The sequence below is a fragment of the Halichoerus grypus genome, chromosome 6, assembly GCF_964656455.1.
Source record: "Halichoerus grypus chromosome 6, mHalGry1.hap1.1, whole genome shotgun sequence".
Classification (NCBI taxonomy): domain Eukaryota; kingdom Metazoa; phylum Chordata; class Mammalia; order Carnivora; family Phocidae; genus Halichoerus; species Halichoerus grypus.
The window spans coordinates 28,495,370-28,515,003 of record NC_135717.1 but is presented as its reverse complement, the minus strand read 5'-3'; the positions used below and the strand labels follow the sequence as shown (position 1 = coordinate 28,515,003).

The 19,634-nt window shown below is 44.4% G+C and overlaps 1 protein-coding gene across 6 annotated transcripts in view; it reads left to right on the top strand.

Moving 5' to 3' along the window:
• The window catches only part of NDE1 (nudE neurodevelopment protein 1), a 45,564-nt gene that overhangs the window by 9,578 nt on the left and 16,352 nt on the right, over positions 1-19,634 (top strand). For 3 of the 6 annotated variants that reach the window (XM_078074773.1, XM_036115504.2, XM_036115503.2), the window contains exons 4-8: positions 4,493-4,641; positions 13,997-14,133; positions 15,493-15,672; positions 17,184-17,275; positions 18,753-18,904. In XM_078074773.1, the coding sequence (XP_077930899.1) occupies positions 4,493-4,641; positions 13,997-14,133; positions 15,493-15,672; positions 17,184-17,275; positions 18,753-18,904 (710 nt within the window). Of the gene's footprint in view, positions 1-4,492; positions 4,642-13,996; positions 14,134-15,492; positions 15,673-17,183; positions 17,276-17,694; positions 17,896-18,752; positions 18,905-19,634 lie in introns of those variants that run through there. The other 3 variants (XM_078074771.1, XM_078074772.1, XM_078074774.1) reach the window with 3 other exon arrangements.

The window sequence follows — 19,634 nt, the reverse complement described above, 5'->3', positions numbered from 1 at the left end:
TTTATTTTATTTTATTTTTATTTTTTATTTTTTTAAAGATTTTATTTATTTATTTGAGAGAGAGAGCATGAGAAGGGGGAGGGTCAGAGGGAGAAGCAGACTCCCCGCGGAGCAGGGAGCCGGATGTGGGACTCGATCCCGGGACTCCAGGATCATGACCTGAGCCGAAGGCAGTGGCTTAACCAACTGAGCCACCCAGGCGCCCAACATGTCTTTTCTTTTTTAAGCTTTACTTATTTATTTTAGAGAGAGCGTGCAGGGGGGAGGGGCAGAGGGAGAGAGAGAATCCTGAAGCAGACTCTGCTGAGTGCAGAGCCCGAGATCATGACCTGAACTGAAATCAAGAGTCAGCTGCTTAGCTGACTGAGCCACCCAGATGCCTCTTCATTTTTAAAAATAAAGCTCCCCATGTAAATTTTGATGAGCTGCTGGGGGGAAAGAACCAAGGGCGAGGTGTGGTGGATACTGGAAGGAGATGTGCTCCTAGAGCTCTGGAAGCTTTGTGAGGAAGACAAACCTAACCCCAAAAGCACTTAAGGAAAAAGATGCTCAGTTATATAGTACTGATCGAGAGATCCGTCTGAGAGAAGGGTCTGCATGAGCTGGAGACAGCTTCCCGGGGGAGGTGGGAGGGATTTGAGCTGATGTTTGAAGGTGAAGGGAGTGTGTGTGCACGTGTGTGTGTGTGTGTGTGTGCATGTGCACACGTAGCCAGCAGGTTGGGGCTTAAGGGTTCATGAATAGTTAATCTGGACCTTCCGTAGACACAGACAAGAATGGATGTCAAGCAGACTTGAGAATCCTGGCTTTAGTAGCGCATAGGAAAAAGTGGGACCCACAAATGGATTGGGGGTTGAGGGATGGGGAGGGGCAGAGGAAAGATCCCCAAAGACCTCAGAAGCTGAGCAGTGGAGTGTAAGCTTTTCATGTTGTAGACAGCAAAGCCCACACTGGGCATCTACAGATCCATCTGGCCCACTGATGTTTTTTGCTTAGTCTTCCGTGGTTTTTATTCAACATTTTATCATGACAGTTTTCAAGCACACAGCAAGGTTGAAAGAATTTTCCAGTGACCACCTGTATATCCACCATCTAGGCTCTACCTATAACCTTTGCCATACTTGATTTTTGGGGGGAGGGGGGCCATATTTGTTTTTTATTACGTATCTATCCATCCATCAATCTAGCTTTCTGATGCATTTCAAAGTGCCTTGCAGGCATCTATACAGTTCCCTGTAAATACTTTAGCATGCTGTTATTAATTAGAGTTGAGGGTCTGTTTACAGTTCGCTCTTTTGATAGTAAAATTTATATCTTTAGTGTTTTTTTAAAGATTTTATTTAGAGAGAGTTCACTTGTGAGCGGGGAGAGGGGCCGAGGGAGAGGGAGAGAGAATCTCAAGCTGACTTCACCCCGAATATAGAACCCCACATGGGGCTCGATCTCATGACCCTGAGATCATGGCCTGAGCCAAAATCAAGAGTTGGATGCTTAACCGGCCAAGCCACCCAGGCGCCCCTAGTGTTTAAGTATTTAATATCAATATTCAAAGTTGTGAGGCTTCGTATACAAGTCTGGATTTCTGACTTCCTTTGAGAATCAGCATGCCAGGCCTGCATTCTTCCACACCAGTGAAAAGCCAGGCAGCGGTTACTGAGACCGAGCAAGCGTTCACCAGCCCATCCCAGTCCCCACTACTGTCCCCCACCTCCATCCCTGACACTGAGGGATAAGTGTCCTTTGCTTTATCCTTACACCTGGTCCATGCCACTCATTTTGTGGGCAGCCCAACCCCTGCTACTGGCACTGAGGAATCGTGGTGCTTAACTTGAAGGGGACTCAGGGACGGGACACTGTGTGGAAGGACAATCGGCGGTGTGAACCATAGTCGGAAGAGGGACCAGGCCCTCCATGGAGGCAGACTTCTGTCGAGCAATTATGAAGTAATTAACTGCTTCAAGACTGAGCCTTTGAACTTGCAGAAGACCCTTCATGACAACCACCTGACAGATGCCTGAGGTGTGGAGCGTAAAGCAGGAGAAGAAACAGAAATGCCCGGGTAAATAGAACTGCCACCGGGGCACCTGGCTGGCTCCGTTATGGGAGCATGTGACTCGGGGTCTCAGGGTCGTGAGTTCGAGCCCCACGTTGGGGTACAGATTACTTTAAAAAAAAACTGCCACCAGCAAATATCTGTCAGTCATCCCAGAGAAATGTTTTCAACTGAGTCAGACTTCTTGACAACTGGCTTATTCATCACAAGTTGAATAAGAAGGCCTGTAGGCCTATAAGGGATCAAACAGAGAGTCTGTTGATGCCTCCATCAGCTGACAGCTTATTATAATTAGCCCCAAATGAAAGCACAATATTTAGCAACGGCTTTTCATGTCCACAAGTTCAAAGGACATCCTTTGCATCTTTATGCTGGTGGAGAAGCCCGTTAACTGCATCATCTTGGAACCTGGGTTTGAATTGAGGTTAATGACGTAGGATCCTTTGCGCTCCTGTTTTGTTTGGAGATGCACCCAGATAAAGGCGGTGAGGCTGTCAGAGCCAGCCCTGGGAATTTGCCCTTGCGTGGGGCTTGGTCGGCCCCTCCTTGGCTGAGGGGAGTTGCTTCCTCTGCTCATGGCCAGGAAACAGAGTATCAGAGGGGATGGAGCAGTGTGAGGATGTGGAATGCCCTCCCTGTCGCCACCCTGTAAATGATCTGCTTGTTCTGTGGGAGTTCTTCTCACGCTGCTCTCACCACGCCTCTCTGGCCCAGGTACCATTATGTCATTCTCCCCGTGCATCCCGACTGTTTTCTAGCAACGCCTGTGTTTACTTGACTGAGGAAACAAGAGTGTGTCTGTTTTTCAAGTTTCTTTTTTCTTTTCTTTTTTTTTAAAGGTTTTATTTATTTATTTGACAGAGAGAATACAAGTAGGCAGAGCGGCAGGCAGAGGGAGAAGGAGAAGCAGGCTTCCCGCTGAGCAGGGAGCCGGACGTGAGGTTCGATCCCAGGACTGGGATCATGACCTGAGCCGAAGGCAGCTGCTTGACCGACTGAGCCCCCACAGGCACCCTGTTTTTTTGTTTTTTTGTTTTTAAGATTTTATTTTTAAAGTAATCTCCACACCCAATGTGGGCCTTGGACTCACAACCCTGAGATGAAAAGTCGCATCCTCTACCAACTGAGCCAGCCAGGCACCCCTCAAACTTTCTAATTAGACTTTGGGCCTTTCCTGTGGGACGTGTTTTCGTGTGTAGATGAAGGGAAAGCAGTAAGGGTGTTTGGTGAAGGAAGGTGATTTGAAAGAGTAGCCAAAGCAGAACGTATGTGTGCATGTGCATGTGTGGTCGATACCTCTGTGGCCCGGAAGGAAATGTTTGAGGGCAGTTAAGCATAGTTGTTTAATGAGCACAAGCCCCAGGGGCCCACATTGGATCTTGGCTCAGTCATTTGCTACCAGTTGACTTTGGGCTAATGAAGGAGCCCCAGTTCACGTCTCTGAAGTAGCATTAAATGAGCCAACGTAAGAACTATCTTGAGCCCAGAAGCTGGCCCAGGGTAAGCACGCAATGAATGTTAGCTGCTGAAATTGCGCAGCAACAGATCATGAAGTCATTTGGCTAGTCCTTGCCTTGGAAAGCACAGATCACACTAAGCTCTTTTGATAATTAATAACAGGTTGTGGGGCTTTTTTGTTTCCTTCCTTCCTTCCCTCCTTCCCCCAAAGGTCCAAAAGTCCTCTCTAACTCCCCCATGCTGCAGGGGATATGTCCTGGATCACAAAGTTAGAACAGTTGTCAGAATAAGTACATGGTTTCCTGCTCTTACGGTGAGGCCCAAGCAACCAAAGTTACTGTGATTCCTGATACGCAATCCAGGGATGTCACATGAAGTGGATTGGTATTGCCCTTGTTTGTGGATGAGGCTTGGAGAGGTTTATATGGCTTTCCATGGCTGTGGACACCTTGAGCAAAATAATTCCTTTGAAGATTGTTGGGGGTCTTGACACTCAGAGGCTGTAGGGACCAAGTTCAGGAGGGGGCGGGCTACAAGATGCTTGTGGGCCAAGAGGTGGGAGGTACTTGGGACATAACAACTTTGAATGGTGGCCCCCATTCTCGCCATCTGCCCTCACTTGCTTCAGAGTCCATATCTGTGGAGAGAAGGTTCTACTGGCTGAGGTTAGGCTTGTGACCTGGCTGTGGTGGGAGGCTACGAGAATGTCTGGAGCCTCCTTAGTGTGATGTGAAGACCGGTCCCATAAAGATCCTATGATATGGGAGAGCTAAATCTCCTAAAGAAATCAGGGTGCTGCCGAGCTGTGCACACGGGGAGGATCAGACACTCACAAGCTAAAAACAATAGTGTCCACTCCAACAGGAGAGCATATGTTCCAGGATTAATCCCTCAGTATTTTAAGGAAATGACAGGGAAGGGAGATAGACACAGCTCATCAGAAGATTAAATCACACACTCAGTGTCGATTTTGTCCTCCAGGAGAAGTTTGAAACGCAGCACTCAGAAGGCTACCGGCAGATCTCAGCCTTGGAGGATGACCTTGCTCAGACCAAAGCAATTAAGGATCAACTTCAGAAATACATCAGAGAGCTGGAGCAAGCAAATGATGACTTGGAAAGAGCAAAACGGTACGTTGGGAAGGAGAGAACAGGTTTTGGAATGCATTCATTTGGCCATTGGCAGGAAATGCATTTGGCCAAGGCAGTACTTCCCAGTGGAAGCAGCATTTGGGCTAAGACCAGGGGATGCAGAGATATCATCCAGGGAAGGGTATGAGGTGAGAACATGCCAGGCAGAAGGACAAGCATGTGCTAAATACCGCCCTAAGGTAAGCATGTGCAAAGAACAGGATTTCGTTTGTTCTTTTTTTTTTTTTTAAGATTTTATTTTTTCAAGAGAGAGTGAGCACGAGCTGGGGAGAGGGACAGAGGCAGAGGGAGAAGCAGACTCCCTGCTGAGCAGGAAGCCCAACATGGGGCTTGATCTCAGGACCCTGGGATTATGACCTGAGCCAAAGGCAGATGCTTAACTGATCGAGTCACCCAGGCACCCCAAGAACAGGATTCCTTAAACTGACGTTCTTTTGTTTAGCAGAATACTAACAATCATAGCTAACATTTATTGAATAACTACTCTGTGCCAGGCCCCCTTTTTTCTTTAATGAAAACACTTTAAAAATTAGATATAAATTGCTTATAGTGGCATGCACAGATTTTAAGCATACAGTTCCATCATTTTGGGCAAATTGCATATACGTTCACGGGACTCATGCTCTTGTTAAGATATGGAACCTTTGTGTTGCCCCCATAGTCCCCTGCATTATTGTTAATAATATTATTATTACTAGTTTAAGTAGGCTCCACACCTGGCGTGGAGCCCAGTGTAGGGCTTGAAATCAAAACCCTGAGATCAAGACCTGAGCTGATATCAAAAGTCAAACGCTCGGTTGACTAAGCCACCCAGGTGCCCCATCCCCTGCATTATTTTTTACTGGTTGCTTTAGGATCACAATATACACTTCATTGTACCACTGCATGTAAAATGCAACAGCCTTACAATCTTAGAGTTTCACTTTTATCATCCTTGAACTTTATGCTATACTCCTAATACTATTATGTCTACAAATGCTGTGGTTTCCACAATACATTGCTATAATTTTTGCTTTAAAAAGCCAAGTATAGGGCGCCTGGGTGGCTCAGTTGGTTAAGCGGCTGCCTTTGGCTCAGGTCATGATCCTGGAGTCCCAGGATCGAGTCCCGAGTTGGGCTCCCAGCTCAGCGCGAAGTCTGCTTCTCCCTCTGACCCTCCCCCCTCTCGTGCTCTCTCTCTCTCTCATTCTCGCTCTCAAATAAATAAAAATCTTTAAAAATAAATAAATAAAAGCCAAGTATATTTTAAAGAAATCAAGAGAGTTAAAAAGATAGGCTTTTATATTTACCCATATATGTACCATTTCTGGTTCATTCCTTCCTGAGAACCAGGGTTTCCCTCTGGTACCCTCTCCCTTCAGCTTGAAGAACTTCCTTTAGGAATTCTTATAGCACAGGTCTGTTCACAGTGAAGTCTCCTTGTTTTAGTTTAACTGAAAGTATCTTTTGCCTTCATTCTTTTTTTTTTTTTAATTTTTTTATTGTTATGTTAATCCCCATACATTACATCATTAGTTTTAGATATAGTGTTCCATGATTCATTGTTTGTGCATAACACCCAGTGCTCCATGCAGAACGTGCCCTCCTCAATACCCATCACCAGGCTAACCCATCCTCCCACCCCCCTCCCCTCTAGAACCCTCAGTTTGTTTTTCAGAGTCCATAGTCTCTCATGGTTCATCTCCCCCTCCGATTTCCCCCCCTTCATTCTTCCCCTCCTGCTACATTCTTCTTCTTCTTTTTTTCTTTCTTAACATCTATTGCATTATTTGTTTCAGAGGTACAGATCTGAGATTCAACAGTCTTGCACAATTCACAGCGCTTACCAGAACACATACCCTCCCCAGTGTCCATCACCCAGTCACCCCATCCCTCCCACCCCACCCCCCACTCCAGCAACCCTCAGTTTGTTTCCTGAGATTAAGAATTCCTCATATCAGTGAGGTCATATGATACATGTCTTTCTCTGTTTGACTTATTTCGCTCATTTTGCCTTCATTCTTGAAAGATAGGTCCACTGGATGTAGGATTCTGGGTTGACAGTTGTTTTTTTGTTTTGTTTTGTTTTCTTTCAGGGGATTGTTCCACTGTCTTCTGGTTTCCTTGGTTCAGGTCAGAAGTTAGTGGTCATTTGAATGGTTATTTCCCAGTATGTAATATTTTTTTTTCTGGCTGCTCTCAGATTTTCTCTTGACTTTTTGTTTGTAGCAGTCTATGATGTGGCTAGATTTTTATATATACTTAACTTTTTTTTTTTAATTGTTGGATTTAACCAGAATTGATTTTTTCATTTCCTTAAATAATCTCTACACCCAGTGTGGGGCTCGAACTCATGATCCTGAGATCGGGAGTCAGCTGCTCTACCGACTGAGCCAGCCCCTGTATGTATTTATCTTGATAGGGGTTTGCTGGGCTGCTTTAGTCTGTAAATTTCTCTTTTTGCCAAATTTAACTTTGGTCCTTATTTCTCAGAGATTTGTGCTGCCCCATTTTCTCTCTCCTGTTCTTCTGGGACACCAACTACACACACATTAAGTCCTTTTGATATTGTCACACAGCCTCTTCCTTTTTTTTTTTTTTTTACCCCCAATCTTTTTTTCTTTTGGTTCTTCAAATTGGTTAATTTCTGTTGATCTGATTCAGGTTCACTGACTCCTCTCCAATCGGCTGATAAACGAATTCCAGTAGTGTCTTTAGAGATTGTATTTTCAGTTCTAGAATTTCCTTTTAAAAAAAAAAAAATTATTTATTTGACAGAGGGGGAGAGAGCACAAGCAGGGGGAGGAACAGAGGAAGAGGGAGAAGCAGGCTCTCTGCTGAGCAGGGAGCCTGATGCGGGGCTCTATCTTAGGACCCTGGGACCATGACCTGAGCCAAAGGCAGGTGCTTAACCGACTGAGCCACCCAGGCACCCCCCCCATTTTTTTTTTGAATTTCCTTTTTTTTTTAAAGATTGATTTATTAGAGCTCATGAACAGAGAGAGAATACCAAGCAGACTCTCCGCTGAGCGCAGAGCCCAACATGGGGCTCGATCTCACAACCCTGAGATCATGACCTGAGTCGAGATCAAGAGTCAGACGCTTAACAGACTGAGCCGCCCAGGTGCTCCTTTATATCCTTGAGCATAGCTATAATAGCTACTTTAAAGTCCTTTTCTTTTCTGCTAATTCTAACATCTAGGTTATCTTAGGGCTATTTCCAGTGATTGCCTTTTCTCCTGAGTTTGGGTCACATTTTTTGTGCTCTTCATGTGTCATGTTGAGTAATCTTGAATTCTGGACATTATGAATGATGTGTGGCAGAAACTATGGATTTTGTTTTTGATTTTTTTTTTTTTTTGGTCTGTTAACTAGGACGAACTAACACTCCAAACTGTTTCCGCGTCATGGGCAGTAGCTGAAATCTGTTTGATTCTTTTAGCCTTAACCAGGCTGCTTCAAGTCTGCTGAGCATTTGCATGGTCCAGAGGTTAGCCAGAGATGTGGGAAGAGTTTAGATGAGAATTTGGCACTAGTGATGGATTTCTATCACGGAGCTGTAGGCAAAACATTAACAGAGATGCAACATTCACCCACTGCTGTTTCTTTCTTCCAAGTGTTGGCTGCCGTTATTGCCCGTGCCTTCAGACCATTGTTGTTTGACCCAGAGTTTGTAGTTGTAATCTGTATGAGAGCTTTGGTCTGATACAAGCCACCTTATCATTATCAAAAGTGGGATCTCAGAGCTCTTTGTATATTTTTCCACTAATCTTTTATCCTACATGGAAAATATTTTTCATAGAATAATCTGGTCTTCTGCCTTTATCTCTGGTATCATGTTCCATACAAATAATTTTCATTTTTAGGTTATCCAATTTTTGTCTCCTTTTTTAGCTTCTGTGTTTCCAGACTGCACTAGGGAAATCTCCTTGATCCTTTGATTATGCATGTCTTCTCTTAATTTTTTTTTGTAAGACTTTTTTATTATTTATTTTATACTTCTAATCTGCCTGAAATTTATTTACCTAGTACAAGACACGGGTCCAGTTGTATTTTCAGTACATAGATAGCCAATTGTACCAGTACTATTTATTAAATACTCATTTTTTTCCACTGAATTTAACCCATCTCTGTCATATGTTAATCTCTAACATACCCTGGGATCTCATTCTGGATTCTTTATTTTGGTCCAGTGTACAATTTGTGAATTACTATACCAATAGCATAATGACTCGATTACCATGACTTTGTAGTATGTTTGCAAGCCATTGGCATGCCATTGTTTTCACCCGTATTTCATTGATCAAAGCAAGTCATGTGGTCCAAGTGAAGAGATGGGACAGTGCATTCCACTCACACTGAGGCCATAACAAGGATGTGGATGTAGGGACGGTGAAGAATTAGGCCCAATAATGCAGTCTACCACAAAGAAATAGTACATTGACTGGTTACAAAGTAATATACAAAGAGTAGAGGTTTTTTATGCAAATTCAAGCAAATAAAAATAGACATTCATCTTCTCCCATCCCCCACAAAGAGCATTCTATACACACTATTGAACATCTTCTTTCACATAACAGTAGATCTTGGAGATCTTTCAGGACACAGAGCATTCTTTGTTCTTTTTTTTTCCCCCAAGTGCATAATATTCTATTGTATGGTTGGTGTTGTATAGTACATCATGATTTATTTGTCCGGTCTCCTGTGGATGGATATCTGCTACATTTGCATTCTTGTGCAGGGATAAACGTTGCTGTGATGAATCCTAAACTTTGCTTGCACAGATGTTTATCTGTAGAATAAATTTCCCCAAGTGAGATTGCTGGGTCAAGGGATATATGCATATGTGATTTTGATATTATTGCCCATTTGTTCTTTATATGGTTGTATCACTTTACATTCCCGGCAGCTACGTATGTAAATCCCTCTTTTCCAAATAGCTTCACTAACAGTGGTTTTCAAAACTCGGATTTCTGCCAGTCTAGTAAGTGACCAATGGGTACATTTCTCAGTTATGAGTGATGTTGATTCCTTTTCCTAATTTAAGAACTGTTTTATTTCTTTTTCTATGAACTCTTTATCTTTGCCTGTCTTTAAATTGTGTTGTTGTTTTTCATTTCTAGGAGATTGTTATAGATTTGTGGTACAAATTAAAACTATTTGGCATTTAGATTTGTCTTCCAGCTTTGTCTGTTGTATATGTTACTGTCAAAAGTTATTTGATTTCTCTGTAGTCAGATGTATCAGTCACAGGTGGGAGGGCATTGTGCAGTCTAAGGTTTATAAAGCAGTTAGTCTATGCTTGCTTTTTCTTCTTTTTCTTACATTGCTTTACATTTTTTAAAATTAAAGGCTCATTGGATTCACATTTTGGCCAAATGCTGAATCGTTCGGTGTTAAAATCAGATGAGGTAAAGGCGAGGCCCAGATCATCATTACAGAATGCATAAAGTTCTGGAATACTGAAGTTTTATTTTTTTAAAAAATTAAAAACCTGACAATTTTATTGTAAAATTTTAATAGTTATATGTGGAAAATTTGACCGCCTACTTCAAGAAGAGTAATTTCTCATCCCTACCAGCTATTTGCTTGTTAAAGTCCTTCCATGGTATATCTGTAAAACGAAATGACTTACTTTTAGGAAGGGGATAACCATGAAAGACTCAGGGCCATTGGAAGTAACTAAAAATTAAATGCATTCCTTAAAGGTTATTTTTTGTTTAACATATGAATGTTAAGGTACAGAAAAGTTGTACAAAGATTAAAATTGATTTTATCTAATTTCACTCTTCTATGTAGTACTGTTACATAGATGTTAAAAAAAAACTTCTTGTGATAAAAACACACAACATCAAATTCACCATCTTAACCAATATTTTTTAAAGATTTTATTTATTTATGTGACACAGAGGGGGAGAGAGAGCACGCACAAGCACAAGCAGAGGGAGAGGGAGAAGTAGGCTCCCCGCTGAGCAGGGAGCCTGATACGGGGCTCAATCCCACAACCCTATGCGGGGTTCAATCCCACGACCCTATGCGGGGCTCAATCCCACGACCCTGGGATCATGACCTGAGCCATAGGCAGACTCTTAACCGACCGAGCCACGCAGGCGCCCCCATCTAAACCATTTTTAAGTGTACATCTGAGTAGCATTCAGTGTGTTCACATTATTGTGCAACAGCTCTCCAGACCTTTCTCATCCTGCAACATTGAAACTTGCACCCACTAAACACTAAATCCTCCTCCATGCTCCCTCAGACTCTTGGTAATCCCCTTTTTGCTTTCCCTGATTTTCACTACTTTGGATACTCTATAGGAGTGGAATCATACAGTATTTGTCCTCGTGTGCCTGGCTTATTTCCTTAGCATAGTGTCCTTGAGATTCATCCATGTTGTAGCGTGCAACAAGATTTCCTTTTTTTTTTTTAAGGCTGCATAATATTCAAGTGTACGTACAGTTGACTCAACACAGGTTTGAACCGCGCGGGTCCACTCACACGTGGAATTTTTTTTTTTTTCCAATAAATGCAGTGTAGTACTATGAATGTATTTTCTCTTACAGATTTCCTTAATAGCATTTTCTTTAGCTTTATTGTACAGTGTGTAATATATATAGCATACAAAATATGTGCTAATTGACTGTTCATGTTGTTGATAAGGCTTTTGGTCAATAGTAGGCTATTCATAGTTAAATTTTGGGAGTCAAAAGTTACATGCAGATTTTTTTTTTTTTAAGGATTTTATTTATTTATTTGAGAGAGAGAATGAGATAGAGAGCATGAGAGGGGGGAGGGTCAGAGGGCGAAGCAGGCTCCCCGCTGAGCAGGGAGCCCGATGCGGGACTCGATCTGGGACTCCAGGATCATGACCTGAGCCAAAGGCAGTGGCTTTAACCAACTGAGCCACCCAGGCGCCCCTACATGCAGATTTTGGACTACGTGAGGGGTCGGCACCTCTAGCCCCTGCATTATTCAAGGGTCAACTGTATATACCACGTTCTCTTTATCCATTTATCTGTTCATGGACATTTGGGTTGCTTCTGCTGCTTGATTTTTTTTTTAATTTTTTTTTTTTAAAGACTTTTATTTATTCATTTGAGACAAAGAGATACAGAGAGAGAGAGCATGAGCAGGGAGAGAGGGAAGGGGAGAAGCAGGCTCCCTGCTGAGCCAGGAGCCCGATGTGGGGCTCGATCCCAGGACCCTGGGATCATGACCTGGGCCGAAGGCAGACGCTTAACCATCTGAGCCACCCAGGCGCCCCTGCTTCTTGATTATTGTGAGTGAGGCTGCTGTGAACATGAATGTACAAATACCTCTTGGAGCTCCTGCTTTCACTTCTTTTGAATATATGCCCAGCAGTGTGATTGCTGGGTCATATGGTAATTCCATGGTTTGTTTCTTTTTTTTTTAAGATTTATTTATTTATTTGCAAGAGAGAGCAGGCAGGAGGGGCAGATGGAGATGGAGGATAGAGTCTCAAGCGGACTCCACACTAAGCACAGAGCCCCACGCGGGGCCCGATCACGACTTGAGCCGAAGGCAGTCACTTAGCCAACTGAGCCACCCAGGTGCCCTGAATCAACCGTCTTTTCATCAGTGATTTGCGATGTCACTTTTATCATAAATTAAGTTCTCCTATGTATTTGGATCTAGTTCTGAATCTCTGGTCTCCCTGGTCGGTCCTTATAACTGTTGAAGGCTGCACCACACTGTTGTTCACCATTGAGGCTTTATAATAGTGTGTTCTTTATATCTGGGGGAGCTACTTCTCTCTTTTTCAGAGTTCTTCTGGCCATTCTTATTTTATTGTCACGTGATCTTTTATTTACTAAAAAAAATTTTTTTTTTAAGATTTTATTTATTTGACAGAGAGAGACACAGCGAGAGAGGGAACACAAGCAGGGGGAGTGGGAGAGGGAGAAGCAGGCTTCCCGCTGAGCGGGGAGCCCGATGTGGGGCTCGATCCCAGGACCCTGGGATCATGACCTGAGTCAAAGGCAGATGCTTAACTGACTGAACTACCCAGGCGCCCTTCATGTGATCTTTTAAACCAGACCCCTGTGCCACTATCCCCAACAAGAAGCTATTAATATTTTTACTAGGATGTTGTTAAACTCTGAGGTATCTTATGGAGAATGGATTTCTTTGTGATGTTGGGTCTTCCTCTTCACAAACACCATATGTCTGCATTTCAACAAGCCTTCCGTGCCCTGTGGTAAAATCCTACATATTTGTTGTTAGATGAATTCCTACGTGTTTTATCTTTTTTGTTTGTTGTTTGACATGTCAAGCCTTTAGGGTGATTTTAACTGTTTCCAGTATTGTACTCCTAAATGTTATTCCTTTGTTGTTTTTCTTTAAGCACTTTTGGTAACTTTATTTTTCTCTGAAGACCCTTTGAGGGAGGGTACGAATATAATTCAGTCTAGACATAGCAGGATATATTGAATTGATGAATTCATGAATTGATCCTCACTTTGAGGACCAGTGGTTAAGAGAGGTTAAGCTGCCCAGGAACACTTAGGTAGTCTTATGTTGAAGAGCTAGGTTCTCCTGGGTTCTGCTCCAAACATAAACTTCTAACCACTGTGAGATAACAAGTAGCAGGACAAACACGGGGTCAGTAATAAAAATTGCTCAAATTATTGAGCACTCACATGCGAAACATCTGTTGGAGGCTTAATGTATTACTTGCCCCTTGACACCCCCACCACCATGCGGAGGTACTGTTACTGCCCCTGCTTTGCTCGTGAGGAAACTGTCTGGGCAAGCTACCTGTTTTGTGCCTCAGAGGTAGACACATTTCTTTATTACCCCACTTCTCAGTCCTTTAATAGCGTTCCAGTGAAATGTCTATACTGGTCACAAGAGGAAGTGGTTTTTAGGAGGGCAGCTGGGCATTTTGAATTGTTTAAGGTAACTGAAAAGATGGTCTCTTCTCCCTGTTTAAATGTACATTAATAAGTTCTGTATGGATTTTAGTAGGATGTTCTGAATACTGATTTGCATTGTGAGTCTCCAAGAGAAGATTCGCTGCTTTTGGCATTTGGCTGGGCCCTCTGGGTCATCCTAATAAGGTGCTGGCTCATTGCTAAGTGCTATATGGACCTTTCTCATTTAATCCCCAGGACGGTTTTGTGTACCCCAAGAGCTAAGATGATTCTCATTCTGCAGGCGAAGAGCCTGGGTCCCAGAAGGTTAAGATGCTTGTTCAGGTCCGTGGTGTCTAGGAAGTGCCCATGCTGGGACTCATGCCCCCCTTGTGTCTGGCCTTTCTTGTCTCCCGGGTTTGTAGGCACCAAATAGATGCTGCTGTTTGCTCTCTTGGACAGCTTTATTTTTCTCTTACCAGGGCCACAATCATGTCTCTGGAAGACTTTGAGCAGCGTTTGAATCAAGCCATTGAAAGAAATGCCTTCCTGGAGAGTGAACTTGATGAGAAGGAGAATCTCCTAGAATCTGTTCAGCGACTGAAGGATGAAGCCAGAGGTCAGGAGGCCTTGGCTTTGTTCTGTGTACCCTGACCAGCGTTTTCTCCTCTCCCTGCCTGAGAACAGCTTGTCCTGCAGTGTCGCCCAGTGTTACCTTTGCTGGAAATCCGTGCCCTGCTCGACGCACAGTCTGGTCAGAGGGTATAGAACCACACTGGGCAGGCTTCAGCCTTGGTCCCTACCCCGTGCTAAGAATTGTCAGATGTCCAACCCTGTGAAGACCCCTTGTGGATATTTAAGCCCACCCCGGGCTTTTTGATTGGTAGGAGTATAAGAGTTTTGTGGAGAGAAAATTTTTGTTGATGCAATTGCTAGCTAGCCCGTTGGTTTTGTGGCTTGCTGGCTGCTGATGCGTGTGGCTTAGAGCTCTGAATTCCCATCAGCATTTGCTCCGTGGAAGTTCACAGTTCCAGAGGTAGATCTGGGTGCAGAAGAGATTTTTTTAAACATCCCAATTAATTGTTCATAACATTAATTTAGTTTCTAACGTATAGACAGTAGAAGGGAGATTAAAAAGAAAAAAACTTTTTTTTAATATACATTGGGGTGCATGTATCCCTTTATTTTTATCATTTTTTTAAGATTTTATTTTTTTATTAGACCATGAACAGGGGGAGGAGCGGAGGGAGAGGGAGAAGCAGACTCCCTGCTGAGCAGGGAGCTCAATGCGGGACTCGATCCCAGGACCCCAGGATCATGACCTGAGCCAAATGCAGACGCTTAGCCAACTGAGCCACCCAGGCACCCCTAAGAAAAAAACTTTTTTAAGTTTGAAGGTAGTTCTGTAAATGCCCATGAGTAGTGAAGTGGTTAAAAAAATTACATAGACTTATTTTCTGGAATGTTATAGATATAAATATAGTTAGAAAGATTAAGACATACTGTCATAGACAGTAGATATATTTCTATTTATACTTAATAAGACTTATTCCTATCATATGCTTAATAGAGATACATAATTCTTTGAAAATACAGAAAAAAAGGATTGAAAATATCTCCCCCATATTATAGTGATTACGAGTGAGGAGGGGCATTTGGGGATGGGTTGAGAAAGCATATTTTCACTTAGTATTCTATATACCCTGTTGCACTGAAATTGTTTATTAGTGTATCTATCGCTGCCATAGTTTTTAAAAATTTTTAAACCTTTTTGTTTTTACTAAAAAATTACGTAGCTTTACAAGCCTGCGAGGCCAGGTCCTGTGGGGTTCGCTTCGCTGAGCGTTTCCAGCTATGGCTTTTCGTTCTGGCACTTCCTTTCCCTGACCAGCGTCTACTGCTGAGCGCCCCCCCCCCCACCCCCCCCACCCCCGTCGCCCAAAGCAGGGACCTAATCTGAATCCCTGTCCTGTCTCAGATTTACGGCAGGAGTTGGCTGTGCAGCAGAAGCAGGAGAAGCCCAGGACCCCCATGCCCGGCTCGGTGGAGGCCGAAAGGACAGACACAGCAGTGCAGGCCACCGGCTCTGTGCCGTCCACACCCATAGCTCATCGGGGACCCAGTGCTAGCTTAAACACACCAGGCACGTTCAGACGTGGTAAGGGCATAGCCATCGCGAGGATTTTCTTTGCTTCATAAAGCTTTCCCGGGGGTAGGGTCCTGGGTGAGAGAGCCTCTGGGCCAGGCTGTACTGCGGGGAGCAAACTGGGGTGTTCACGGCAGCGGGGGGAGGGGAGGCAGCTCTGAGATAAGCAAGAAGAGCTTGGTTGTGAGGTAGTAGGGGAGCGCTGGAGTCTGTGGGGAGCGGGGAGCGGGGGAAGGAAGCTGCCGCTCTGCTCCTACCCCAAGACATGTGGGCCCAGCCTTAGCAGACATTTCATTCTTCATCAGAAGCCAGAAATCCTTTTTTTGTTTTTTCAATTTTATTTATTTATTTGACAGAGAGACACAGCAAGAGAGGGAACCCAAGTAGGGGGAGTGGGAGAGGGAGAAGCAGGCTTCCCGCCGAGCAGGGAGCCTGATACGGGGCTCGATCCCAGAACCCCGGGACCATGACCCGAGCCGAAGGCAGACGCTTAACGACTGAGCCACCCAGGAGCCCCCGGAAATCCTCTTCTTGAATGTGAAATCTCCCAAATTGCAAATTTCAGTAACGAGATAAAAAAAAAAATTTGAAAAGCATTTTATGGGTCTAGCAATAAATAACATCCATCCAGAAGTGGAGCCAATGTAACCTGGGCTGCGTGGTAAAAAAAAAAAAAAATGAACAGTTTGAGTTTTCTCCCCAGCTCCTCTGCTGATTAACCGAGACTGTTACTGGGCCGCTTAATAGCAAGTAACAACGATAGACAATTACCGAGTGCTCGTTGTGTGCTAGTTAGCCACTGTGCTTCGCATGCTTTGCATATATATGACCTCACTGAATTCTCACCGCAGGCCCAAGATGCAAGTGCTATCCCCATTTGATGGATGAGGAGACTGAGGCCCTGATAAAGGAGCTTGCCTAAAATCATACGGCTGGTAAATAGCAGAGTTGGGATTCAGACCCAGGCCGGCTGGCTCCAGGGCTCACACTGTTTTATCTCTTAGCCTGTCCCCTGGGATCAAGAGGCTGGTGAGACTTCCAGAATCCCAGTCTAGAGCAGGGTTTTTCCACACTTGAGTATGCCCCTGAGATTCAGTAGGTGTGGGCAGGGCCTGAGATCCTGCATCCTAACCAGCATCCCAGTGATGCTGATGCTGGGTCGTGCTTGGAGGAGAGAGAGGGGCTCTGGGGAGTTAAGCTTCTTACAAATTTGGTTTGCTCCAGTGCTGTTCCTAACTATATGGAATTCCTAGAATTTCAAGAGGACTTATTTCAATTTTGTTTTAAAAGAATAAAACGTAAAGATAAACGTTTAATATAGTGGTTGTAAGGCTGCAAAAGTTTGGTCATCAAGTAGACTCTTCCTGTATTAGTTAACTAGTGAGTGCAACAGGGTAGCATCTGGGATCAGAGCGCAGAGTTAGCTTCCCAAGTCCACCCCTGTTGTTCTGCATTTAGGGATGTTAGTGCCCGGACTTAGGACTGCAGGTTGGTATTACGTGCGCTTCCTTTTGCACACCCAGGTCTGGATGACTCCACAGGTGGGACCCCCCTCACTCCTGCAGCGCGGATATCGGCCCTCAACATCGTGGGAGACCTGCTTCGGAAAGTAGGGGTAAGACCACCACCTCCCTGGGGTTTGGTGTGGCTCCTTGCCTGTGTTTCAGGTTATCGGAGAGGGGTGACCTTACCAGTTCCTTTCCCCTTTAGCAGAGACTCCCTGCGTTTTAGGCAAAACTCTGGTTCTGTTAGTGTCCCTGAGCATCATTTGAGCTTCTGTGAGCATTGTTATTGATGAACACCCAGAGCCCTGACTCTGTCATCTCTTTGCCTGGGCATATCTTTCCCTGGTCATTTTTCGTTGGAATTTGGGAAATTGGGTTGGTGTCTATGATTTTTCTTTTTTCTTAATTTGAAAAAACTGAGAAACATTTAAAAATTGCCTCTTTTTAAATTTCTTAGGGAGTTAAAGACAAAAATCTCGAAAGGCTAGGGCAAAAAAACTTGACTTTATAGGTTTTATATTCATTACAGGGAAAGATTCTTCTGTGCTTAAGAAATAACATTGTGGGGCGCCTGGGTGGCTCAGTCGTTAAGCATCTGCCTTCGGCTCAGGTCATGATCCCAGGGTCCTGGGATCGAGTCCTGCATCGGGCTCCCTGCTCGGCGGGGAGTCTGCTTCTCCCTCTCCCTCTCCCCCTGCTTGTGTTCCCTCTCTAGCTCTCTCTCTGTGTCAAATAAATAAATAAAATCTTAAAAAAAAAAAGAAATAACACAGGTATTCTTTGTGGTTGTTTCTTTTATTTTTAAAAATCATGGCCTGGAAGATCACATAATTTAAATCCTGCCAGAATGTATATAGTCAAAACTGCAACCTCAAAGAAGGTTGCAACTCATTTCTCATGTTTTTCCTTTTACCTTTTGGTTGTCTGGTTTTCTGTTCTGTAAACACACTTCTCTCTCTCTCTCTCTCTTTTTTTTAAAGATTTATTTATTCATTTTAGAGAGAGCACAAGTGGGAGGGGCAGAGGGAGAGGGAGAGAATCTGAATCAGACTCTGCACTGAGTGGAGCCTGACGCGGGGCTTGATTCCCACAACCCTGAGATCACGACCTGAGCTGAAACCAAGAGTCGGATGTTTAACCGACTGCACCACCCAGGCGCCCCAACACATTTCTCTGGTAATGTTTTGTACAGTTAGAGTATAGGGAAGTGTGCGGTGGTCTCAGCGCCCTCCTGGTTTTCATGGGGTCCCTTTCCAGCAAGGCACAGTGCTTCCACACAAGCCACTCTGAGCATGTTTATTGAGGTAAACAAAAGAGCGAATCATTCCAAAAGTGGATTTCCTATTTCCCATAGACAGAACTGGATAATAGGCAGGGTTAGTGATTTTCCCAGGAAGCCCCGAAATGTCTTAGGCCAGTGGCTCTAAAAGTTGGACGTACGTTGGATTCCTTCAGGGCCCCACTTTGGAATTCCAGCGTCCAACACAATTTGAGAACCCCTGTTTTTGGTTATTGTCTGTGCGCAGGCTCTGGGTGAGAGGTGAGTTCTTGTCTTTAACTTGGAGGATGAAAACTGTTTCTCTGCAGGCACTGGAGTCCAAGCTGGCGTCCTGCCGGAACTTCGTGTATGATCAGTCCCCAAACCGAACGAGTGGCCCAGCCTCGGGGCGGGGGAGCAAACACAGAGATGGTGGTGAGAGACAGCCGAGCAGCTCTGGCGTGCCTCTGGGTGACAAAGGGTCAGTACCTTGAGCTGTCCACTCCAGGGGGGAGCCCATAGCCATTTGGAAAAGTTGCGGGGTTATGTCCGTTAACCTTACCCTCTACCCCCTTGAGACAGAGTTACGTGGTGTCTTCTGGTTAAGGGCAAATGGCCAGGAAGGGGCTCATTTTCATTATTTGATTCTGGCAGCCCCAGCTCCTGGTCATGCTGTGAGCATGTCCTGTATGAAACCCTTGTTTGGGACTTGGGCTTCAAACACTGCTCTCCTTCCCCCAGAGGAGGATTTTTTTCCTGAAGGGAAAAAAAAAATCTTTAGAAACTCAGGAAACAGGCACTACATTCCAGCCAGACTAGATTCCCAAAGCCAGTCGCCTGATGAGAAAACACAGATCTGACCTCTGGCAGCTTTGGGTGTTTTCTTACCTGAGGAGAATCGGGGCAGCTTCTAGATTCATTGATTTTCTAAGCCGTGCCGCCATCTTCCTGGCCCCCACGCCACGTCACCGTGGTAGACCCATGGCAGACCGATGGCAGGAAATGAAGACTCGTTTTCCATGGCTTGCACACAACTTCCAACCCTGTCGAAGAGGATGTTTTTAGTGGGTCTTCTGTGGCCGGGCTTTTCATGTGGCCTTGGGAACGTGTGAGCTAGTTGGCCAGTGTTTTTTTTCTTCATTTCATGATACCCAGGGAGACACTGCTCCTGACTCTTGATATTCACTCTTAGAACTTTGTGGGCCCTGATG